Consider the following 27,482-nt stretch of genomic DNA (forward strand, 5'->3'; position numbering starts at 1 on the left):
GGATATACTGTTTCCATTTTTAAGTCACTGAGAAAGTTTTCTGTGTATACACAAACATTTAAGGGAAGCACCAGAAGTTATATAAAGGTTATTTCAAAACTTGTTAAGAGTGGGATTACTATCACAAAGCTATTGCACAGGCTAAAATGTGTATCTCAAATGTCTGTATTCTTTCACCACAGAAATATCGCAGAGCAGGATTTTAATTTAGTGTAACCACCTACCTCTTTTGGCATGAAGCACAACAAGCATTGCAAAGCTGACTTTCCCTTTAAGTTAACAGAATACACATGTGGCTTTGAAGAACAGCAGTCAACCACTGTCAAACAAAATTCAGAAACAAAATTACAGATGTTATTACACTAAATATCAACTTTGTAATAGTTGCAGTACTTCAAACTTATTTCCAGCATAAGGTTTCTACGTATTTCTATGGTAAACATTCCTCACAAAGTTACAGATGAATATAGTATTTCTCATACAGATTCTGGAGGTTATTTGGGGAGTGTTAACTACCAGCAACTTTCATTAAAGTTATTGACTCAGGAGAACACAATACTTCAGAAAATAAGCCCACTGTCATTCACCTTTGAATTAAAGTGTTAGGCAAAAATAGTTAACTAATACCACAGGGACAAAAATAGTTGGCTGAAACTGTCTTTCAAAATTACTCTAAGGCATATCTACAAAGCAGAAATTTACCAGTAAGGCTTGCTTTATTTTTTAGAATTTCACATCCAGTTTTAAAGGCACTGGCAGAAGCATGGGTTTCCAACAAGTAAGATAACGTTCCTCTGAGATCAGTATTCATCCATATTAACCAATTAAACAGTGCTAGACTTGACTGGATGTCACATTACTTGTTTCAAGCACAAATTCTGATCTAGAAATCATGTGCAATGAGTTGATTCCCATGCTGGCTAGTTGCCTGTTGTAGACAGTTTACAGCTCTCTTCCAAGTTAAGATGACTGAAGTTTACCACATGGTAAAAAAAAAAAAAAAAAAATTCCTCTTTCCTTGTCAGACCAATTTTTATCATCATACACATATAGTTCTACACAAAGATACAACTAAATATTATAATACTGTCCTGCAAAAGAATGAGTCTTATTTCCTGAGCTTGCAGGGACAAGAGGCCATATAAGCATAGTTGCAAAATACTCTCATGAATAAAAATGTTGGAACACCAAAGGAGATGCCAGGACCCAATTAGAAAAGGGATAAGCAACAAGTGAAGGATAAGAACCTGCACTAGTTCTACCAAGAAACAAAGAACAGCAATCTACCTCCATGTATTGTCCCAATGTCATTCCGAGTTGAGCATCATGCAGAACAGAGGTCCTGTGATTCACCCACAGACACCCTGTACCATTAGGAAGAGAAGTCTGGACCCTTATACCAATTATGAATTAACTGAAGGGTAAACATTGTCAAAAGAGTGGGTAAAAGTCCGTGAATAGGAAATAAGCATAGTTGTTTGGCTTTGTTTGGTTGGGTTTTTCACGTTTGGGGTTTTTTTGGGTTTTTTTATTTATTTTAACTGGTGAGAAGTTATTCAAACCTTTTTTGTTTTTTAACATACCTTAGTAACTAGACTAAAAAAAATAAGAAAAACAATATATGGGTAACCTGACATTATCCAAATGTTTATTTTTTGAAAATATCCTTTTACAGGCAAATTAAAATGTTTCCTCTTAATTTATTTATATTGAGCAGCACTTCTAAAATAATTGCCACAGGTTTTCTTAAATTAGAAAATTTATATACCAGAAATAGTTTGATGGACTTTTTCTTAGCATTATTCATTTGTTATTTCATGAACGTTACAACAGAGCAAAAGCAAATACCTGAATGGTCATTAGCATTTAATTCAAAAACCTTATTCTTAGAAAAATCAAACTCCACTCTGGTACATGCTTGCCCTTTATTCTGCAGCAAAAATGGAATTGATTTTGTAGAACCAACATAAACACCACCAAAGTCAAATAGTTCCTGTAAGTTTAAAGGAAAAAAAATTAAAAATGGGTCAAAGCATGGTAAAGTCAAGCTTATAATTGAACACAACATGAAAAATTCAATCGTCCAAAGATTCACAATTTAAAACACAGTAACAGTCTTGGTTAATCAATTGTCTTGGATAACCCTTATCTTTAAAACTCTTTCAAGAACATAAAAATCAACAGTTGAGAATTAAATACTTAAGTCCAGTTACACCACCAGGAAAGTTTTCCTCATTCAGTAAATGGATCGGTGGATTCCTTTTTCCCTTATTGGATTTTTTCCCTATAACTACCTTAAAGAAATTCCCTCTCTTTTAACAAACTTCTTCCAGATTGTCAAGTTCAAAAGCTAATGCTGCCAGCTATCATTTAGTGCAACTGTTGTATGCACATTTAATTTTTAATTTCCTTTCCTAAGTTCTTCTCTTTGATATGTTTCTCAGGAAGTTAGTATAGGAAAAAAACAAAAAAACCATGAAGTAGGGATGAGCCACTTTGGCATTTAGATAGAACAAAACATTATCAACCTTACCAATTGCTACAATTTCTTCACACTTACCACATCAATGTTTATTTCAGGGATCTCCACAAATCCACAAAGCCTAAGCTCTAGTACTCCTGAATTTCGCACTGCTACCTAAGTGAACGGACAACAATGTGATTGTAGACAAGGTCATTGTAGCACAACTATATCACCAAATCTGTCATATTTACATGGAAAAAAGTTAAAAACAAAACCAAAGTCAATCTACTCCACATATACAGAGTGGAGAGAGATATTCAGCATAATTTGTAATGAAAATATGAAAATAACTTTGCTCTTATAAAATAATGCATCTTTGTCATGGAAATATAAAGAAGTAACAAAATGTCTTCATTTCCTAGAACATAGATATATAGAGATTCCAGTGAGATATGGCTTCAAAGAAAAACTAATCATACCTCTGTGGCATACCATATCTGGGTAAGTCATAGCTGTCAATTAAAAAAAAAAACAAACACACACATTCCCAGTTTTAGGAAAGACTACTCTTCTGCAAACAAAAAAAATGTAGCAGGAGGCTATATCAGTAGAACAAACTATTTTCTCCAAAAGGAGAAGACTGAGTGGATGTGTTAGATCTAGTCAGCAGCTGTGAGGATTGGAAAGTATGCTACAACACACATTGCTTGACAGAGGTGCTAGAACAAAGTAGCTACTATTGTTTTGAGCAATGCTAAATGTGTTTTAAAAGTGAAAAAAAGAAATGGATGGCACATTTAGTGAGCAAAATGTAGGCAGCCACAAAAGATGGAGAATCCAGGATTAGAGCCAGAAAAGGCAGCAAATACGAGCCCCATGGTAGCACCCTACTTATTCATCTGGCAAAGGACAAAATCAGGGAGCAGACATGCAGAAAATAAAATGGGAGTAGATGTTTATTGCATTCCTATTATCAAATAAAATCTATAAGTAAATCCACCTCCGAGCTGACCACAGAAGTCAAGAAATTAAAGACATTGCCGTGTTCCAATCCTGCTCCTCTATAGATCATAAAAGCTGCAGATATGTCTACATGATCTTCTGAAGATGATCACACATTAGTTTCAACAGCTTGCCAATGGTATAATATGAATGGGCTCAAACTGAGAGGCCGTTTTGATTCTTCAGGACAGGTCTGAGACAAATTAACAGAATATGTTATAGCAGCCATTAACTGCTGGAAGGAAACCTTCGCCCCCCCGCCAAAACCAAAAAGCACTAGAACACTGGAGATAAAATCCAAAACATGTTCAAATGTACATACATCTCCCCACATAACATAACACTAGAAAGACAAAGTTCTTCCAGCATTGAATACCTCTACTCTTTCATCAAAATTCATTTTTGCATTTGGAGTGAAACAGATTTTGAGATCAGCATGGCCTCCCACAGGTACCACCCCTTCAGAAGGCGTGATCATCATTCCAGGCAGTGGGTTTGGTTCAAGAACCTTCAAACACAAACATGAATCATCGATAATACTGACATAGGAGGACGTGCGGGGTGTTCTGTTTTGACATTTTGTTTTTTTTTTTTTAATAGAGATCTATCTATCATGAAGATTTTATACTGTTACAAGGAGAAACTTCATAATATATAATGTTAACTTGAACTTAGAAGTTTGGTACAAAAATACAGGTAAACAAAATAAAGCATTATTAAAATTAAGACTTGCTATCTAGCAAGTCTCCAGAATATTCTACACAGCATTTTTTTCAGTCACAGATAAATTCATCACTTGTTTTTTGACATTCACAGTAAGACAGAATCCTAAGACCGTAAAGTTCAGTAATAATACTAGGAGTAAATATTCAATTTATCCACAATTAGAAACAACATCATAGCATTTGTTCTTTTCTAATGCACTATGTAATAATACTAATAATACTTGGTATTACAACACTCAGTTGATAAACAGAAATATGGTACAAATTAAAATAAATTAATTGAGTTTCTTAGTACCGTAATAATGCAACAATGAAAATTCTAAGGATTTTAATGAAAACTATCTTGTTTCACTAAATAAACACAGAAAATTACTCTGTAATCAGAACTAATGAAGTTAGGTTTCCTACTAATTCATGTATTATGTCTTCATCCATCTCATCTCTTATCCAACCCATAATACAGCCTGTCTTTGTCTCAGATGTTAGTCCAGCAAAGCAACTGCACTTGCTGTGACTGGTCTGGGACTGTGCATGCAATGGCTGGCAGACAGTATGAAGAGGATGACTGGGATGACTAGTTAGTTTGCTCTGTCTCTCAAAATATAAAAATATCCAATCTGTAACTGCTTTTTTCATAGGGTATCCAGTATAAGGTCCTACCCCTACCACTGGTTCTCATGTAACTTCCAGGATCTAAGTTTTAGAATACTACCCCTTCGCTTGTCTGTCAGTCCATCTGTCCCTCAAACCAAAAAAAACAGTGGAGAGAATAAAGTTAAATCTTGTTTCTTCAGAAAATCAGACAAAAACTTAGGTAGGTGTGTATCTAATGACTGAGAAAAAAAAAACTGTAACATTATCCAATAAAATCAGATAAAATTGACTCCCTTCTTCCTCCTCACCCCAAGAAATTAAACAGCCTAAAAACAATGTTAGCTTACTTGGAAGTACGCATGATTGTAGCCTATGTTTTGAAGGATGGCTTTCTTGCATGTAGGTAAACCCACCGGACTGTGACTGAAAGGTATACTTTTTTCCACAAACTGAACTTTAGTAGTACCAAGCTATTAAGAAAAAAAAAAAAAAAAAAAAAGAGAGAAAAACTAAATAACTAAGCATATTACTAACTACAAATAAATAAATCAGCCTAATTTTCTTTTCATTACATAATGAGCTAATACACTTGTGGAAATACATAAATTAGAAGTATTCAAATAGGCAAACGCAGTTTAAATGTAAGACAAAATTTATTCAATATATTGAATTTACCTAGATTCAAAGTGAATATACACAACACCAGGGATAAGTCTGAGCTAATCTCAAGACAAATAAAAATATTTTAATTAAATTTAGTTTAACAGCACAAGCTCTGTGATTTATTCTAATCCTAAATGTGTGATCAGGACAAGATACATCAGAGATTTTAATAGCAGTAAAATGCCAGCATTCTAATTTACTTACATACTGGTTTGCATATGGCAATTTCAAGGCTTCAAAAGAAAAGGAAGAAAAAAAGAAAGGCTACTGGGAAAAAGAAAGAAAGAGAGAGAGAGAAAGCAGGCACATCAAAAGGAAAGGAAAAGTTTTCTTGGCTCACAAAATGGAAGACCTAGAGCATGCAGCCAGTAGAATACAGTGGGGAAAAAAAATAGTCTGTCTCCTTCACACTCCCTGGCATGTTATGCAAGATAACAAACAGTTAATCTAAGCTGAATTTCACTGTTTAGAAGACTATCCAGAACATTGCTTTTCAAATTATCAAATACAATGTTCAAATAACAATACCAAATTACATTACAACGTGTTGTTTACCCTGAAGCTCTGAAATGTACCTTCACACACACACCTTGATTTCCATACCTTTAATATATATCTAAAGAACCATCATGCCACCTCTTAACCTTTCTTTAGCTAAACTAAGCAAGCCAAGAACAATTATCACTTAATATATATGGGCCACTAAGTTGTGGTGCCAAAGGAAGTATATCCTTGAGAGCAAAAAGAAGGCAAATTGTCTTTGTCTTGCCTGCTCCATCATGTCTTTGGAGAAATATTCTTTTGCTAAACATGTCAAATAGAAGCCATATAAAATTAAATAATTTTTTGAGTATGTGACAATATAAATACATTTAAGAAACTACTTATTTAAAAAACCCTCACAGTTTGCTTCTCTAAACTTGCTGTATGAATTGTTACCTTTGCAAAACATTTCAGCTTAATTGTGTTTCCTTTCCGCACACACAAGTGGAATTCTCCTGCCTCCGGCGAGCTGAACCCTGGGTGCCAAACAACTTCACACTCCAGATCCCTATAGGCCTCCACAAAGCCTAAATAAATGTGCATAAGTCACATGTTATAGCATACACATATACAATTATCAAATTACGTTGTATAATTAGCAATAATGTAAGCACATTAAAGTGAAATGACTTCTTATTACTGAAGACTAAGCCTACATTTCAAACTTGTTGAACAGTTATGCAGAATTAAGTAAAATTGGTTTCTGAATTCTCACGACAATTGCAAAATCTGTTTATTAGTATCCTGCAGTAAAATACACTCAAAGTTCACTGGTATTTTTTAGCCACAAATTACTCAAATAGTCAACATTAAAAAACAAAAATCAATTAAAAATTTAAAAAAAAAAACAAACAAACCAAACAACACACCACAGCTCTTTCTTGGAGAACAACAACTTTGAGAAAGACCATACACATTTTCTTGCTTGCAATTAAGACTGAACTAGTATCAGCAAAATATCTTTTCTCAAGAATCTGAGCACACCAAGCTCTTGACCCAGACAAATCTTGTTTGAACTGTGTGATGTCAGTTCAGTTCACAGTTAGTTCTTTAATAATGGGGCTCAAACATAGTTCTGCAGAACATTGTCTTTCAAAGGAAAGAAGGTAAAAGCTAACGTCTCAGACACTTCTAACAAATATTGATCCATAATGGGAGTGGACACTAATTCCAGATTGAGTCCCATTTGTGTCACTCAGACTGCCTACATCACCTTCTTATCAGCTTCATTCACGCAGCAGTTGTAGAACATTTCCTATCCTGCTGAGCTGTATGATATTGCTAACTGCCATTAAATAGCTGCCTCACTTTTGAAATATCAGCAATCTCTGCTGAGAAAAATGGTTAAATATGCACTGCTGGCTACATATAGAAACAATGAAGTGGACCGAGTACACGCTCCGGAGTGCATACAGGGCTTATACGGGGAGTGCTGCTGTGGTATTAACACTGAACTGATACAACTTTTGGTATGCACTGATATTGACCCAAACCAAAAAAAATCCAGTTTATAGCATCAGCTGTATGTTTGTCTGTCTTAACATTGACACTTAAGACACACGTACAGACACTGTACTTGCAGTGTACCTTTGGCTGGCTGTATAGAAAATGCATTTCCTTGAGCTGTAGTTACAGGTTTCCAAGTAAACCCAGCAGGGTGGTTGCTGCGATTGTACACCCTGACCGTTGCTCTAAATTCTGTCTCTGCTAAGTAGCCAGCAACAGGATTTAAAATCAGTTCCCTTGTAGACAGCTCAAGTTCAGTGGACACTGCTTTTGCAACTACCAGCACATGCCCATGGTGCTGGCTGTTTATTGTGTAAGTGAAAGATCTGTAACATAAAAAAATACATAAAATATTGAGAAACATATTTATATATTATGTTGCAGTCAGAATAAAATTTAGGTTAAATATAATCATTAGCAACAAAATACTTTACAAAACAGGTGTGTGTGAACACACAGTTAAGACTGACATGACAAAGCAAAGTGAGAGTCCCATCTCCATACTAGAAGGCTAGAAAGAAGTTTGCCTACACAGTTATCCATGAGCTGCATAAAAAAAAAAATCTAAATATAGATGTAGCAGTGTAACACTATGCTAGCAAGAGCACAGTATTTTCCATAAAATACAAATATACTGTAATAGCAGACTTTTTCTTCCCCTGATACACCTGTGGTTATAACAGCTTTTGACAGGGCAGTTCATTGGCTCTTTTTAATCCCTATCAAACATTTTCAACAAAAAGAAACATTTCATGTACTAAGAAAAACATAGTAGCAAAATTTTGCAACATAAACTACACTAATTACTGCAATATCACCATAAATGAGTGTACACTGTTAACACATCATAATTACACTAAATTTAAACCACCCACATGACTTTTTTTATTCTACTACTGTGAAGAAAATATGTAAATTGAGACAAATATAAGATGATTTACCTTTTAAACATGCCAAGAGTCTTTGTCTCAAATACAATTGGAATATGAGTCTTTGTAAGAGGAGGTACCACTTGAGACAATGGGCCCGACTGCTGTAATTCATAAATTTCAATCTCAGTTTGTATCCATACATGAACTAACAATTTATTGATGATATGCAGTTTTCTGGCTGTTGTAGAATACACACAAACATCACCAAAATCTATAGTAGAAGGACCTAAAATATATAAGAAATAAGACCTTCAACATTAAAGGGCAAGCATTAATATATGGAAGCATAGCTACTAAAACATTATGACCAAAAAATGTTTTCAATAGTACAACTCAAAAGCCAGCACCAACTTTTATTTCTTAGTTATCTGTGTTAGCCAGCTATTAAAATAGGAAAAGCAATGTGCAAATTACTAAAGGCATTACCAATAATCATTAATACTTTTTTTATTAATCAGATATTTAAATGGCTAGACAATCAGCATTTCACTGAGAGTTTATATACTTATCTGTTGATTTGCTCCCTGTGCTGTGTCCATTTGATTTAATGTAAGTTGATGGTAACAGAATTAGCTCACTATGTTACTTACTGCTATCACCAGTTTTCATGCTGGTCTGCAATCTTTTGCGCTCATGGCACTAATCAAACACAGAATCACAGAGTCACAGAACCACAGAACCACAGAATCACAGAACGTCAGGGGTTGGAAGGGCCCTCAAGAGATCGAGCCCACCCCCCCTGCCAGAGCAGGACCATCTAGTCTAGGGCAGGTCACACAGGAATGCATCCAGACGGGTCTTAAAAGTCTCCAAGGCAGGAGACTCCACAACCTCCCTGGGGAGCCTCTTCCAGAGCTCTGTAACCCTTACAGTAAAGAAGTTCTTCCTCATGTTGAGGTGGAACTTCCTGTGCTCCAGCTTGTGACCATTACCCCGTGTCCTATCACAGGGCACAAGTGAGAGGAGGTTGCCCCTTCCTTCCTGACACCCAGCCCGCATATATTTATACACATTAATGAGATCCCCCCTCAGTCTTCTCTTCTCCAGACTAAAAAGCCCCAGGTCTCTCAGCCTCTCCTCATAGGGCAGGTGTTCCAGTCCCCCAGTCATGCCCGTAGCCCTTCGCTGGACTCTCTCCAGTAGATCTCTGTCCCTCTTGAAATGGGGAGCCCAAAACTGGACACAATACTCCAGGTGAGGTCTCACCAGGGCAGAGTAGAGGGGCAGCAGGACCTCCCTTGTTTGGCTGCATACACTTTTCTTAATGCATCCCAGGATCCCATTGGCCTTCCTGGCCACAAGGGCACATTGCTGTCCCATGGACAACTTGTTGTCCACCAGGACTCCAAGGTCCCTCTCCATTGTTGTATTAATATGTTTATTTTATTCTACCTTTCCCCAAATGTATCAGTATACACAGCTATGCCACCCAAGTTCTGGCTTAATTGAAAATAAATAAATAAACCACTCCAAAAGTATTGTAAATTTTAATTTTGCTGCTAAACAATTTTACTGAAGAAAAACTGACTGTAAAACAGATGAGTTTTACTACCAAGTGTTTTTAACAGATGTCCCTCACAGACTTTAGGAGGCTTTATTCCCCATCACAGAGCATTCAACTGAAGTTATTTGGAAGTGGGATCCTGAAGAAGTTTTATATTTTTAGGGTATCACTATTTACCAATAATTCCCAGAAACATTCTGAACACTGCCATGAAGCTTGCCAATATTAATGCAGGTCCAGACACTTTCTAGTAAAAAGGCATAAGGGTATGAGCAACCCTCACACTATGCTGTATTGATTTCTCCATAATGAGCTGTAGTATGAGCAGTCTTTAAAGGGAGCTCTCATTTTAAATGTTCTTCCCTAACCCTACCTCAGTATTACCTGAGGTGTACAAAGCTTTAGTTTAACATTACTGTAGGTATCAAGCTGCCATCAAATTAAGCTATTTTTATTTAAGTTGAGCAATTATGAAGTTAAACTGTGTTAGTATAAATAGGTGCTTTTATAACAACTACATGCATTTAGTAACCAAATTAAAAAACTTACCAATGTGTATTTGATGAAGCTGCTTAGATGTCAAAGTTAAACTACAATCTTCCTTCTCTTGGGTAGAAGATGGGATAGCATTAAGCCCATTCCAAATCTGTGGTAAGCAGAAGACAGAATCTTCACAGAGCAGAATCAAAATTCTTATGCTTTTTTTATATGGTAAACACTTTAGGCTTACCTTACCACTCAAGTATTTAACTTACTTCTTTGATTGAAGATTTAGAACCAATTTCTGCCAATTTTCGACGAGTTAATAAGCAATTCTCATCTAAAGGAAGCATTTTGAACTGTTGATTCTCCTTGTGAAAATCTGTGACTGAGATCTTCGGTGACATAAGCCCTTCAGCTGGTTTAAGGCCTATGTTCACAAAATTATTATAAATATAAAACTGCCTGTATGGGAAGGGAAAAAAAAAAAAAAGAAAATGGAAATCTAGAAGTTTGAGCATTCTATGTGCTACACATTAAACTACTTAAGATTTTTAAAAGTAACAACACTTTCAGTAGACGACTTTGTTATAAAAAAGAAAACCCTCAAACACAGAAAAAGCCTTGAAAAGGCTTTTACTGTATTGTTTAGATAAGGATTAACATCTGTTGCACATTAGTGACAACCGCTTAGCTAAATAGCTTACAAGCATTATGGCTACCAAAATATAAAATATCATATCATGTCTAAAATAACTCTTAAAGAATTATTAAGGTGTAAAGTCAAGCACTTAAAAGTTAGCATATGTCAAGATTACAAAGTCTCCTTTATTGCACATGTCTGAACTGGACCACTTACAGCCTAATTTTCAGAGCAATTAACTTCCACAGCATACCAATCAAATACATAAATTCACAAAGTGAGAATTTAGTCTAAGATAAGGCTAGAAGACAATACAACCCTTTAATCTTATCTTCTTCATTCCACAAATTATATAATAATTTACATACTGAACCCATCACCTTGGTTGAGCTAGACATAATAGTTGGAAAGAAAAACGATTTATTATATAAAAAGAAAAGATAATTCAACACAATGAATGTTTTGTTTTTCCTATTAACCACAATCAACTCTTCTTAAAACTTAACATCATATTTTAAGTTCATTTTAAGTTTTATATCATGTTCCACGCCTCTGTCCCTACATTTTACCCAGGAAATGATCTCTAAGTGTCTAAGTCATTTGAATAAAACGGGGTTTGAATACATTATAAATGAAGATCCCAAGCCCACAAGCATTTCAGCGTGTGACAAATTTAGACATACGATTGGTGTCACCAATTAACTCTGCACATATATACACATTTTTCATATTTATCCCTTATTTATTTATTTATTTATTCCTTATAAAAAAGTCTTACCTAGAGGCTTCCTTCTGTAAACGACGCTGTCGTAAACTAGAGATGTAGTCTGCATAGTATTCCTTATGTGCTTCTTTCGACAGTCGTTCACAGTCAGTGTAAGAAAACTCTGGATCTATATAACTGTATCTCTCAGTCTTTGTGAAAATAGTCCTAAATAATTAAAGAGAACTGTAGTTTCACTACATGGGTAAAACTATTCTGGATTTTGTTAGAATGCAAACATATCGATTTTGCTACATATATATTTCATGGCAAACATTCTTTTTATCACAACTGATTATTAATATTTGACTTTGTGAAGGCAACCACAAAAATGAAATATTGAAACTGTAATAGCTACATTTGTAGTTTCACGTAAGAAAAGCAACTCAAGAAATATATGTGCAAGAAGCTCAAGGTAAGTAGAATGAAATGAATTTTAAAGAACTCTCAGCCTGGAGGAACAAAAATAACCTACAGTAAACTGTCATATGATTGAGTAACTAATCTTGATCTACTACACAGTACATAAAAATGTGTTGTTTTAAATATCATGCTTGCATAATTTTTACCTGTACTTTTTATTCCATTCACTAGGTCTAATGCTTGCTGCACGGTCATTAGGAAAAGCTATAAGTGCATCATCCTTACAATTCCTGTTCATCTGGTGAGTATGAATTTGTGTTTGGGTTGATTTAAGCATTGCCACAGGTGTTGTGTCAGTGCACCTTCCTGTGCCATCAGCTACAAACTGTCCAGTTGCATTGGAAATCATTGGTGTTATACCTTCAAATTCAAATAAAGCATGTTACATACAATTATACTGATACTTTCTAACCAAAACTCAAAGTATCAGAAATACATTTATTGATTTATACTAGTCCACCCAGCAGCACAACAATCAGTCACCCATCCCATTATGTTCTCCTCAGACACATGTGGTCTTACACATGCACACGACCAAACACCGAAAGCAGTCCCTGTCACAAAACTGTCTACAGTGTCCTAAAGCTTGTCTTAAGGGCTGCAAACACAGGCATTATTTTTGGCAAAGAACTCCCAAGCTATCACAACTAAAAATAGATCACAGATCTTTTTCACTCTAGTTTTAGAAAAGTATGTCTACATTAAGGAGAAAAATAGGACATAAATTAGACCATGTGTTTTCTCACCGCCCCCTACATAAAAATACACATTGAAAACAGTACTATAAATAAATAAGTAAATCCATTCTTCGACTGCCCCTTCCTCCTTCACTTGCAAAAAAATTGATATATTAAACATTTTGGTTTTACCCACTTTAGCCTTTCTTTAAAATGGCTACAAATAAACCCATACATTATAGGAGTGACTGCAACTTCCACTGCCCTGGAAGGCACAATTTGCAAGAATTCCAGTCTCTTCCCTTCTGGGAGTCTTCATTCCACTCTCTTCCCCACTCCACTGAATCCAGAGACGAGTACACATACTCATCCCCAGAGACTGGGAGAAGAGAACAGAAAGACGTATAACCCATTTATATAAAGATCTGAAAAAACTCACTTTCCTTGCACAATTAAATGAAGCTTAAAAGAAAAACAAAGATATCAGTAGCCTACAGAGTAGAGATATCCCTCATAATCTCTTTATAAATCTGCAGATAATAGACAAAGAGCATTTAGAAAAGGTGACAAAACTTGAATACTGAATTAAATCTTTGGTCCACAGAAACATATTTTGTGTTTTTGAAACAGGAAAACTGCAGGAATTCTGGATTTCAACAGTACCCAGAGATTTCAAAACTTTAGTTTCTCATCAATCTTGATTGCCATAGACTTGAAATACCTTCCTGAAAGTAGCAAGAACACCCAGTGGCTTATCAACCGTTCTGATACTTGTAGAAGAACACCATTTTATCCTGACTTTCAAATGACCTCCTCTTTCTACTTTCCCAGAATGCTCTCATTAAAATAAATGGGAATCACCCTCCTGTTTTTCACTAGTGAGTACGTCTCACACTGGCAGCAGTCAGTAAGCAGCATTCAAGCTCCTCTCCTTATCTACACCCAGAAGCACCTCTGTAAAAAGACAACCCTGTTGCACAAGTACTACCTGCAGATGCTACAGCGTATCTGATGCTAGAAAAAGTTACACTTCCCATCACTGGTTTCAAAATCTGGTGACAGGCTCAGTCAAATCTACACGTCTAACATGACGTGGTTGTTCATGGAATACGTTAGAGACATGAAAAACAAATTAGAGACTAATTATTGCATATCTTGAAGGATTCTTTATGCTGGCATAAGCTTAATTGAGATGGGAAGTGTTAATGGACATGGGAGAGGTGGCAGGCTGTATTAACTGGCAAATTCATCTGGCAGTAGTAACTTCCAATCAATTAAGAATACCCTGTTATCTTTCCTGACTTCTTTCTGTGCTTTACCCATCTCTCTACTTACAACTGAAATGTATTAGCACTGTGTAATGGAATCACTGCCAAACATGAAGCCTTTATTTTCTGATTTAAAGCAGTTAAATAATTATATGATCAAAATTTACGCTTTAATAGTTCAATTTTTGTTAAAATATGAGGGAGTGGTTCACCATTATTTTAGGCATTGTTTTATACTTGTATGGGTATATGTCATACAGTTGTACACTCTCTCAACTCCCAAAGAGATTCTTTTTAAAAACAAACTACAAACTGTAAAAAATGTACTTTTAAAACATATTACCACTTGTCACTTATCTTTTTAGCATCTTACCAGGATTAATTTTGAATAGAATGTTTTTTCGTTCAGATTTGCACACACCAATAAAGCTCAAATATATCTGGTGAAAGGATTTTTTCTTCAAAACCTGTAAATTATTTTTCTCTAGTACTGTACCAACAATATCAACAACTTGCTTCACTTTAAGTGTTCCTATCCGATGTGGAGAAAATGAAAGTATCACATCCTGGAAAAGAAAAGTCATTATGAGACATAGAAGGCAGAAAAGCAAAGAGAAAAGTTTTGTGTAATTCTCTCTTTAATTGGGTCACTTCTATCCACACTTACATCTAAGATGGGTGTTCAAGACTGGACTTTTAGAAATGCCACACAAATTAGCAATATAAGGAAATACAGAACTGCTACACATTAGAACAGTACGCAGTCTCACTTGTTCATTTCTGGGACAAATTGTTCTCTCTTGTGCCCTGAGTCACAGGTTTGTGAAATTATCAGTAACTCTATATTTGATTTAAATTTAGCAAAGTTTCTTCTATTGAAAGAAATGTTATCTTACTCAAGTATTTGTGATTTACTGAATTAAAAGGATTCTGAAAAGGTTTAAGTATAAATCAATCTCATCAAGTCAGTAAAATATAAAAAATTTAAACCTAGGAAAAAGCTGGGTAACGTTTCTTTAGTACTGCAGTTATTTTTTCCAAATTCAAAATAACATTTGTGTCTTCCCAGAGTACAGGAAAGAGCATTAACAGACTCTACATAAGGAGAAAAAAATATATACAGATTAGGCTAATATTAAACATCACAGGTACCGAGATGAAATTTTTCTCTTTAACTTTCAAGAAATTTCATGGCTGACCACTGAAGTAATTTACATAGTCTAAGAGAAGGATGTAGTTACCTTTGCAGATTTTTTTTTAATTTTTCCTTTTTCAGGAGAAATATTAAAGTAAGCAGTCTTCTGGAAGCTGAATGTTACTGGAAGGGACTGTGATTCATTTTTGAGTGTGCATAGAACTTGTGTTTGTTCACCCAAGAAACAGCCCGTAAACTTAATAACTGGTCCTGGATTAAAAGTTAACATGACAGGAAGCCCAGAACCTGTCAAGGCTAACTCCACGTGATGAGGTTGACACACTGCATTAGAGACAAACAAAAAGCAAACAAACAAACAAAATAATCTCACACACCTATTATCTTACAAATAGAAAAGTTACACTGTAGTTGTATGGTTGCAAAACCAAAGTAATATCATAATACACTATGGTTTAGAACACAGTTTTCTATAAACCTCAACACAGGCATGCTTACTTATGGATGTTAGATAATGCATTCCCTCATTAACAAAGTTAAAGGTAATAAAATAATCACTTGAAAATGCACAAAACTGGTACTGCTAAAGTGCTGGTGACTTAAAAATGGCTGGGTTTTTTTCATGTCCCCCAAGTATTTACATTTATAACTGAGTTCTAGGTGCCTACTACCAGCATTTCTATTCATGAGATAATCGCCTCCTCCTTTCTACTCCCTGTTCAAAGAGGTTTTGTTGCAAAGCATTAAAGATAAGTTATTTATTCATACTAAGTTAAATAAAAGAAACACAGGTTTCCCATAAAACTGCTAAGAACAGGAACGATTTTTTTTTTTAAAGCCAAGATATACAGTTTTACCACCCATATCTACCTTTCTGATGGTGACTATACGTTTCTGACAACATACTTGTGACTGCTGTGGCACTGTCGTGGGGTGGCTGCAGACACCCGTCGTTATTACCAACAGCTTCAAATCGCAGGAACAGCACGTAATCCTGTCTCAGTGAAGAGTCATTTGCTTTAAAATCCCTTTTAAATTCCCTGTAACAGTCACAATCTCTAATTACAAGATGTAGAAAAAAAAAAAAAACACCAAATCCCAACCCACACAAAAAAAAAAAAATTAAAATATCAAGGTTTATTTTTCATCATCCAGTCTGGTTTCCTTGCTGTTTGTTACAGCTTGAAGAAATGACCTTTATATTTCCTTTCAGAAAATGGGAGAGTAATAAATGTAAGCTCAAAAATATCTGTACTCATATTATACTAGTCATTTGATATCTTTTCCCATCTACAACAGTTTTCTGAACTCTTATAACCATTTACATAGTAACCATTTACAATTGGAATTTAAGTAAGGGAAAACGGCAAGAGCACTTTTTCTTATCTGAAGAAAAAATGTTCCTTCATATTTACTTTTTCATTTTTTTTATGGAGTGAAAGCTCTCCAAAATGTTTTGATTTCTATTCTAAATATGTCTAGTTTTTCACAATGCTGCACATATAGTGTATCTTGATGAAATAAATCTGCAGTCATTAAAGAGACACTTAGCTTGTAACTGTAGAACTCCCTGAACAATCTTTAGAGGTTCAACATATTTAATGGGAGCTGCAATTAGTTTCCTTGGCAAAGTCTAATAAAATTCTTGTTCTCACAAAACAAGCTTAACCAATACGAGAAGCTCAGCAGGAGCTGGCAGTGTGCTCGTGCAGCCTGGAAGGCCAACCACACCCTGGGATGCACCAAGAGGGGTGTGTTCAGCAGATCAAGAGAGGTGATTCTCCCCCTTTACTCTGTTCCTGTGAGACGCCACCTCAAATACCGCATCCAGTTTTGGTCTCCCCACAATAAAAGGGACATAGATACATTGGAACGAGTCCAGAGGAGGGCCACAAAGATGATCCAGGGGCTGGAGCATCTCTGCGATGAGGATAGGCTGAGGGCACTGGGATTGCTCAACCTGGAGAAGAAAAGCCTCCAGGGGGACCTTATAACTGCCTTCCAAGACCTGAAGGGAACCTACAGGAAGTCTGGATAGGGACTTTTCACAAAAGCATACAGTGACAGGACAAGGGGAAATGGTTTTGAAATGAAGGACAGTAGGTTTAGACTAGCACTTAGGAAGAACTTCTTCAATATGAGGGTGGCAAGACTCTGGAATAGGTTGCCCAAAGAGGTTGTGGATGCTCCCTTCCTGGAGATGTTCTAAGCCAGGTTGGATGAGGCCTTGAGCAGCCTAGTTTTGTTGAGAGCCATCCCTGCCCATGGCAGGGAGGTTGGATTAGATGATCCCGAGGGTCCCTTCCAACCTAAGCCAGTCTATGATTCTATGAATTCTTGGTTCATACATACCCTTAATATGTTACAAAACATCTCCCAGATAATCCCTTCAGACTTTGCTTTCTCATTTGTAATACCATCCCAAGCCATTTCTTTTAAACACACATAAATACACAAGAAGTAATTCAGAAAAAATCTGCAGACACATTAACTGAAAACTATTTTCTCTAACGCAGCTTTTTACAGAATAGATTAGACCAACGAGCTTGTGTGTTTGTGTCCAATTTGGACCACTCACTCACTTTGGACTAAAGCACAATGTAACCAATGACTTCTCATAAGGTAGCAAGGTTCCTTCATTTGGAATGCACAAGATCAAGGTGGAAACATCAACATCTCTTGTTCTATTTTTGAGGCTTATGTCTTGTAAAACAGCATCTGCACTCCTTTGAAGATCTGTCCCCTGAAAAATAAAATGTGAAATAGTTCAGCCTGGTCTGCTTCCCCTTCTGTGTTTGGTTTTTGGTTGGTTTATTTTTTTTTATTTTCCCTTACAAATTTTCCTTACATTTTCATATCTTTCACAAGTAGAAAGCCATTACAAAAGTAATAGCACTGACATAGGTACATATCATAGAGCTAATTAACTGATTTTTTAACACCAATTTCATTTCAATGTTTTGAATTCCCTTTTTTAAAGGTGGCAAAAAAAAAAAAGCTCATACAGATTATTTCACTGCCCAAGAAAAACAAGTGAAACCACAGATGATTAACAACCTAGAGTACCAAAATATATTTTGATAACTCTTACTAAGTGATAAGAAATACAGTAGGATGGTTCTAAAATCCTACAAGACAAAACAAAACAAAACCTTACGTCTAGGGAGCACACAACATTGTTAAGGTTAAGATGTTACATAGTGAAACAGATATATCCGAAAAACTTAATTCCAAGGTTAAATTATAGCAAAAAACGTGTTGGTTGGACTGAAGTTTCAGAAAGCCCACTGATCAGTAATATGGCACAGTAACCACTGCTAGATGAATATTCAGAAACCAAAAAAAAGCAAGCACAGAAATGAAAGCAAGTTTTCAACTAAATAAAAAACAGAACAGTTTCTTACCATTTCTCCTCCAACGGCATTGTCTTCCAGTATTGCTACCCAATCCATACACTCGGGACTTTCATTGTATAAAGATATTTGTTCAGTCTTTGAAGACCCAAAGTAAACTGGTCCAAATTTAATGCATTCCAATACATTTCCACAAGGCACTCCTAAAACTTTAAGAACTTGTTCAACCACAACAGCTTTGATGCATACTTCAGCGCAGTCATGACCTTCCAACTCCACTCTGTCAGTAAGAGTATCAAGCAGAAATAGACAATGTAGAAAAGTGTTAGAAATAATGAAGGTTTTTATTAGAACCTATGCAAAACTGAACCATATCAGAGCACTTAAATCACTGGCTGTCCATAGATAAACTAAGCAGGAGGTGGTGGGAAGGGTGGTAGTGGAGGGAGAGTGAGAGAGACAGAGAGAGGGAGAGAGAGAGAGAGAAAAAGAAAGTCCATGTGATACCTAACAGGAATATTACCAATCAGGAAGAATCACACATAGTGGAGTTTTGGGGAGCTTTTTGAGTTTTTTCCCTTTTTTAATGTTTGAAACAATAGCAATGACATCTCAAAAGAATCAGAGACGTCCACAGATGATACACTGCTCTTACTTCTGAGAATCTTTGTAACTACACACCAATTTTGGCATATACTTATTAATTTTCTCTTAGGCAACTGGAGCTACTGAAGCTAGAATTTTATCTGAATACCCATGAAAGAACTGCTGCTGCTCCTGCCTGAATGCTTGATCTTGATGATACCACAAAACACCAAAGGCCCGTATAGACATTGTACAAATCTTTGTTATTAGTATTCTACTGGAACAAAGTACAACATAACCAAATTTAGTAATATAATTTACTGTTCTAATAGAAACAACTATCGTAGTGAATAACCTCTTAGCTGAAATAATTTTAAAATTCTATGTTTGGAATAGTCACATGTGCACAAGGGATCTGGGAGAGGACCTCAAACTCCCTAAATATCTTCTTGTAAATTCTGAGGCATGATTATGGGATTCTCCAAGACAGAAAAGAACTCTAAAAAAGAGTAGATTCCTCTGAAAACAATTTTGCTTGCCAATAGAAGCAACCTGCTTAGATGACAAGGCAAATGAAAATAACCGGGGTGTTTTCATCAAAACTGTACTATTTCTCTAACTCAAATTCCTGCCAAAGACCTATTGTAAGACTTTTAATATTAATGTTTGATTAAATACATACATAGTACATAGATATTATTTAATACATATATACATACATACTTACTTATGTATTTGTGCAAGGCTTGACAAGGAAATTTAAGATTTCATTTAGTCGAAAGGATATAGCCATTACTACCAAGAAATGGCAAATTCACTGACAGAATTCTGTAGGTTTTAAGGCAGGAAATGGGTGAAGGATTAAATCTGAGCTCTGTGTAGTTATCTTTTTTTTCAGTTTAATAGATAAACTATCTACTATACTACAGGCAACAGTAATCATTTAACCAACATGTCTTCCTTGTCACTCTCACAGAAATTTTCTCGTTTCATTTCATTTCGTTTTCCAACAGGCTACAAAAAACGAAGAACAGAAAGAACTGAATTTTAAGTCACATATTTTAATAACTTAGAAAGAAAACAAGAACCATCCCCTCCTGTAGAAAAAAGAAAACTATTTAATAATAATAGTTATATAATAGTTCACTATTATAAGAAAACAGGATTGAAAAGGACTTTCCAGATTCGTATCCACTTCCAAATTCTGGCACTTTCCTAAAGACTCTATATTCACCGTTTGAAGAGAGACAAGGTCGGCATTTAAAAATAATCTAGTCTCAGAAGAGTTAGTCATTGCAAATACATTCCCTCCATTTAAAGTAAGATACACCAAAGGACATGATAATGTTTCTGAGGCTCTTGAAACGTGCAGAGACAAAATAAAAATAGCAACATTACAGAAGCTAAAAAAAGTAAGGAACACAGGATGTGTAGAAAGGTGAAAGATACAAAAGCTCTTGGTTAGCTGTATACTGAGAGACGTGCAGCCTTCCCACATGGACTGCAATCGATTCCCATATCCCATTGCAACCTAGGAGAGGTCTTCAAACAGTCAGGTCCACAATTTATGCATCCCTGTTTTGAGAAGATAATTTAATCATCAAATTAATCTAAGAAAAATAAATGTGGAAGACAGCAAATGACACCTAAGACCTTAACTTTTTTTAGTCATTCATAATAAAGACTAGAATTAATAAAGGACAAAAATGTAATTTACAGAGCTAGATTTCATCAATCATACACTCACTTTATCACTTCTTTGATGATCCTGGGTACATCTGTGCAGATATCCACTTTAACAGTCTTTACAGATTTTGGCTTTACCACTCCACTGGTAGGTTCTATGTTAAGCAGGACAACACCATCATAAGATATTTTAAACATACCTCAAAAACAGAATAATGAACAGAATGTTACACAACACAAAGCTTATAGATTATAGATTATTCTATAGCTATATTCTTCTATTACACATTTGATATTACAAAATACATAATGTAGATATTCACAAGCAGTAGAATTCCCTACAGAAACAGGAAACATGGAGTTAATATTTTTCAAAACTATTTCTAACACAGAGTAGATCATTATATCCAGGGTTCCTTTAAGTAGTACACTCCCATGCCAAATGACACTTTGCAAGTTGTGATTGTAACAGAAAAATTATTCACATTCCAAACAAAAGTGATTATATCATAAAGCAGCTGTAAGTAACATTTTCTAAGTTGTGGGCTATTTTATCCACAGCATTAGGCAACTACCAAAGCCAGAAAGTTAAGCACATATCACAGGTAACAATAGGCTTTTGGTATGTACACAGTACAATTTATTGCAGAAGAGAACAGCGAGTATTTCTAGGTTATCAAAATATTTTTTTAAATGTGAAAAAAAATGTATATTTAACTGGCAGCACTAGTTATCATTAGTGTTAGCACAGATAGCAAGAAATTTCTTCAAATGTAGGAAAAACGTACCATCTGACCTCAGACAATAGATAATCTCTGATATGAGATCAGAAGCAGGAACAAAGGACCCATTTTGTGCATGGGAAGGCATGTGAAATGCAGTCCTCGAGTCACAGGCCAGCACACAGCACTTCCTGCTGACAGAGTTCATGAGCTGTCTGTTGGTACAGCCTGCTGTATTACAGTTTACAGAGCCCACAGACACACAGATTCAGCAGCTCTTCCTTTGTCTGCCCTCAATACATTCTTCACTAACGACCACTTTCATTCTAATTTTGCCTGCGTCCAATGCTGCAAAACTCAATCATGCAGCCTGCATGCCTCATGCACCAGAGTTTATAACTAGGAACAGTTCCTATACAACATGAGAAAATTCATATCATGCAAATTAGAAAGACTAAAATAAAATTCTGTTCTAACGAGATAGCCATTTGACATCAGTTTTGGTGGTTTGGGTTTTTTTGGGTTTGTTTTTTGGGGTTTTTTTGAATATTGCAACCCACCTCTGTGTTTCTATAATCGTGTATTTTCTCTTGGTACAATATTTCTTATGGAAATCTAGGAAGCAAGAGGGCACATAACATTGGCCTTATGCAAACAGCTGTACAAGTGAGGGACAAAAATCATTAACTGCCTTAATTTTGTTGTGTGAAACAGCATAGATGCCACCCCACTTCTGAAGAAAGGTGTCTACAGCTTTCTCTACTGGAAAAGGCGGTCAAATAGGGCACTTGCATCACATAAGCATTCTTATGCTCTATTTTCCCATGTTTCATATACTCCTTGGAAGGGTCCTTCACAGAAGTTGAAAGATGAGCATGTTTTGAAAGCTGTATGATTTCAAAAGCTATAGCAGCAAGACAAAAGACCTCTCATTATCTTCTGGTAATCAAGATGGTTCAAATCCCATCCTAGAGAACCTCAGCTCTGAAAGTACCACGAGCTTGTACCTTTTTATGTAACAGACAGCTACTGAGATCACAGAATCACAAAGCAAGAGCAGATGTGATTTGCTACTATTTATGTTGGGCACAGTAAACCAATGAATAACTGTCATTTTTACATCTTTCAGGAGGGACTCAAAAGTAAAACGCTCCTAAAATTTGGCAAAGTTCTAAATTCATTTTTCTTCCCTAAGCAGAAGCATAGTACCACCTACAGAAGCAGTGTGCCATTTATTCACTTCAAGTGAATTGCTACTTGGCAACAGAAGTGTTACTTTGCATAAGATTACACTTCCCAAGAAAATAAAAAATTTGTATAATTTAATACATACTAAATATTTACCTGAAGATGATCCATGGTTAGCAATAGTAATCTCTTTACTAATTATTTTACTGTTTGCAATCACTGCACCAAAGCTAATCTCTGACTCAATTTCCCAATAACAGCATGGAATTAATCTGCAGAGAAAAGACATAGTTATATTTTCCCAAGACTTATAAATACCTTTGCATTTTTAAAGAAATTTGATTATGCACTCCAGTAGAAGAGATGTCTCATCTTCTCCTAGTTCTTGTACCAATGTTTATGTAACTTATTTCAGCAGCATAGTGTACACAGGGTACATATAAAGATCTAGTCATTAAAATAAATAGTTTGATAGATAGCTAACTACTGTAACTTTAAACAATTAGTGAAAATGGAATGTATACATTTCTATTTAATTTCAAATACTTTCTTATAGTACAAAGAACTTTAAATAAAACTATCCTGAGTTAACTGTATCACAAAATAAGACCAAATTTAATATTCACCTTATTTCATTATCAGTTGCCTGAACTAAAAGCAGTGAGAAAACATTGATGCCAGTTTCAATTTACAACCTTCTTGTTTTAGAGATACTTTATGTGGCTTCAGCAATATTTATGAGAACAGACAGAAGTAGATAATGACACGGGCTATTTCTAGGATTTATTCTTAAATAATACATCAACCAGCACGATGACATCACTGTATTGGGTACTGCTTAGCCATAATGAGATGATCATACTCACTTCAAGAACCTCGTATTTTAAAGGCCACAATTTCTAATACAGTCACACCTCTGATCTCACATGAAACTGTGCTTGATATCAAATGGAATTTTACATCAGCACAGCAGTCTGTCTCCTCTTAACCACATACAGGAACATGCAGGAACAATTGCTTCTCATGATCTGCATTACAGGAAGTACAGAAGACCAAAAGGAGAAGAAAGAAACACCTCCTTGGACAAACTAGGAAGACTCTGCCCATATAATGTGCTGCATGAGGGAGATGGAGGAGGAGGAGAAAAGGGAAGCTGGGTGGCGGGAGAGGTCTGGAGCAACTCAGCAAAAGACACTTTTATTGGGATTGTTAGCACACTGGTCTTAATTCTCTTTAATAATTCATTATAACATTAAAAAATTAATAGTACATTTTTGAAAGACCAGTAGGATGGGGCAAAAAAAATCCTCAACAAAACAATATTTAAAAAAAAAAAAAAAAAACAAGAACAAATCAGAAAACAGCTAAACAGCTATCAAGATTAGAACACACTTGAAAAGATTGTAAAAACATCACAATCCAAGTATTCAGACATTCTTTTAAGAGTTCTGTTAGAAAAATGAAACGTAAGTATCCCTTCTCTCAAGAGCCAAATATATAACTTCCCAAGTAGACAGGAATAAGTATAAAGTCTAACTGAAATGAGATTTTCTAGTAGATATCTACAGACCTGTGCAAACAGTGAGACAGTCAAGTTAAAAAGTTTGGGGTTTGTTTTTTAATACAGGGTGGAATTTGTTGGGTAAGTTTGGTCTCCTGATTTGGTTTTGGTTGAGGGTTTTTATGAAGGTGACATTTACCCCTAGAAATTACTAACTTCAAATGTTTTCTTAATTTTCTTTAAAAAAAAAAAACAAAACTCTGAATTATTACATTTTTTTAAAAAATAGTTTGGGTTAATCATTAAAAAGAAAAAAAGCCCACAATCAGAAAAAAAACAAACAAACAAACAACAAAACTCCAACTGCAACTGGCTTGTTTGAAACAAACAGTGTATTTTCTATATGGTGATCAAATATTTCTACAATTAAATAATTACGCTTGTATCACTGAGCACATTATACATCCATAGTGCTGTAAAGATTAAACTAAGAGTGTTGTTTGGTCTCCAAAACTTACATCAAATACATGAGCCACAAGTCAATGTGATTAACCATTGGATCTAGTCTCATGAGCCAGGCAAATACATAACAACTATTTTACTTGTAAACCAAACAGCTGTGGGATTAATGTCACTAAAGCACAACACAAATAAAATTCTCTTGGTACCATCTTTTACTAAACAAATGGTTACAAAAATAAGTGCAGTGTTACTGCAGTTTAATGCTGTATGGGGAAACAAACTACCTACACGCTCAGTGGATATCATCCCAGACTAAAGATTATCTTCAAATGAATAGTAGGCGTGACTGAAGGAATCACACAAATTGTTGCCTGAAAGGTTAGATCTTTTCACACTTTCTTCCTAAACTACCAGTGAACTTATCTTTCAATAGAATACTACGGACAATGCATACACACTCACAATTTCTACAAATTCATGATGAATTATAGATATATGTACATACCACTCTATAACCAACACATAAATAAAAGCTGAAAAACAATATAATTTTAAACAAAAAAAAGACTATGTTGTCGCTTGTCTGTCCCCCAAAGCAGAACATTGCAAATATTCCCTTTCAGGCTCTTCCCTTGCACTGAATAATTTTGTGGACATTTCATAGGAACAATGTAATTTTTATTAAAAAAAAATTCCAACTACTGGTTCTTAACCAGTGTTACACAACACACATTATTTTCTCAAAATGGTTAATGATGCATTTTAAATGATACTTGTATAGAAATATATGTTATGTATTTAGTGAAGCTTCAGTGCAATAACTGAATATCACCTATCTACATTTGAAATATTTATCAACCTAGTGCAAATCCTATCCATAAAGGAGTCACCAGAAGCATAATTGCCCTAAGCGGTCTTACCACCACAACACTACCCGAATAAAATTTTTCAAAACATTAAAAATAAAAACTTTTAAAATTAAAAATTAAACATAAAAACAAGAAGTAGAAAATAGAAAAATTATTTTCTAGTAAAAGTAAAATAAGTAACGTTTTGAGTTAAATGTAACTCAAAAGTAAAATAAAAAACATTTTGAAGATTTAACGTGTTCCCTAATGACATTTTTCTTCTAGGAAAATATATGTTGGGAGAACATATTTAGGGACAGCTGTTAATAGTAAAATGATCATATTGAATTATTAAGTTCTGTATTACCTTACAAAAAGTCACCCCTATCCTTCAGACAACAACAAAAAAAAAAAGGCATTTAGGGATTTCCATTTAAATTATCTGAAGTTAATTAAAGAAAGCTATATTTGCATTGTTTAATACTATGTTCTAACAGAATAAGAGTTTACAAATGCCACAGAAAAAAAATGCCTGAAATTGTTATTTCCAAGTCTTCCAACAGTAGACAGTCTTTTGCTAAAAAAGAGGCAAAATTTACAGCAGCTTGAAAACTCCATCAGACTTAACTATGTGTCACACATGAACAGCAGTACAACATTAAAAAAAAAAAAATCCCACAACTTTTAAAACGAAACAAGGAAAAGCAAATCAGTGAAAAGACCATGGCATAAGAGTTAAATGAAATATAGGAGTAAGTATGGCTTATCTGAAGGCAAAATGTTACACATTTCAGGCTAGCACAAGATGTTTGTGGGATTGCTTCAATTCTAAAAACAATTCATATATTGAATAAACTCCATAGAAATTCTTTTCTGTATGTACCTGTAATTTGTAATGTTAAGATTTTCAGAAAAACTATGATTTGCAATAATTTGTGGCATTCACCTTTCCTAATTTAGACCTCTAAAAGCTGGACCTGTAAGCAGAAGTTTGTCATTTAAACACCTGTTTATAAACAACGGAGGGAAAGGTACATCAGAACAATTCCCCCTTACCCTCAGATAACCACCCAGCCTAAGTCTGATAAACTATATTTAGAAGCTTACTTTTTCCAACCAATATGTTACATGCAACACATATATCCATATACACACAGACAGTCAATCACACATGGATTAACGAAAGAGATCCCTGAATGTGTGACCTTTATTCTAAATCACACACTATAGATTTAGGCAATATATGTTTCAGTATAATCCAGTATTGCAAATAGGAAAAACTACTATAAAATATTTTATATAAGTGTTTCAATAAAGAGGGAAGACTTTAAGAGTAGATGTTAATTTGTGTAATGTTGACTCAAATTAGAAATTACCAACATTATCACAATCAACTTACAATAAAAGAAAAGCAAAACCCCAGACTCTCTCTAGGATCTTAGAGGGACATCAATTAACTTATCTGTGTGATGTTCTGAAAACAAACAAAAAAAAAAAAAAAACCTTGCTTTTGTAAGTAAACTTAATATTTGTTTTAAATGCAACTGACAGATGATTTACACAGCCATAAGTGACATTAGCAAACTTTCCATAAGATTGAAGTGTAAATAGTAACAAGCAGCATATTAACATTTGACCATCATACCCAAGCAGGGGGATATGAACTATGTCATCTTCTATTAAAAGAAGTAGTCTGTCTTGAAGATTTTCTTCACTCTCAGGATAATATTCCACAAAAGCTGTAACCTGAAGTCCAGATGCAACAGGTTTTTCTGGATTTTCCACAATCAATTTAAA

The 27,482-nt window shown here is 35.0% G+C and overlaps 1 protein-coding gene across 1 annotated transcript; it reads right to left on the minus strand.

Moving 5' to 3' along the window:
• Positions 1-1,848: 1,848 nt before the first annotated feature.
• LOC103770082 (chromosome unknown open reading frame, human CXorf22) lies at positions 1,849-27,482 on the minus strand (the record flags this gene model as incomplete). Its single annotated transcript, XM_008937331.1, has 19 exons — positions 1,849-1,993; positions 2,561-2,638; positions 3,843-3,974; positions 5,133-5,255; positions 6,388-6,507; positions 7,568-7,823; positions 8,439-8,655; positions 10,483-10,579; positions 10,689-10,878; positions 11,835-11,987; positions 12,389-12,602; positions 14,561-14,753; positions 15,429-15,664; positions 16,247-16,398; positions 17,923-18,083; positions 18,745-18,973; positions 21,026-21,164; positions 23,031-23,146; positions 27,331-27,482. Coding segments are annotated over 19 exons (3,103 nt in total), but the record flags the coding sequence as incomplete, so codon positions are not given.

This window comes from Merops nubicus, unplaced genomic scaffold, assembly GCF_000691845.1.
Source record: "Merops nubicus isolate BGI_N331 unplaced genomic scaffold, ASM69184v1 scaffold2163, whole genome shotgun sequence".
NCBI classification, from domain to species: Eukaryota; Metazoa; Chordata; class Aves; order Coraciiformes; family Meropidae; genus Merops; species Merops nubicus.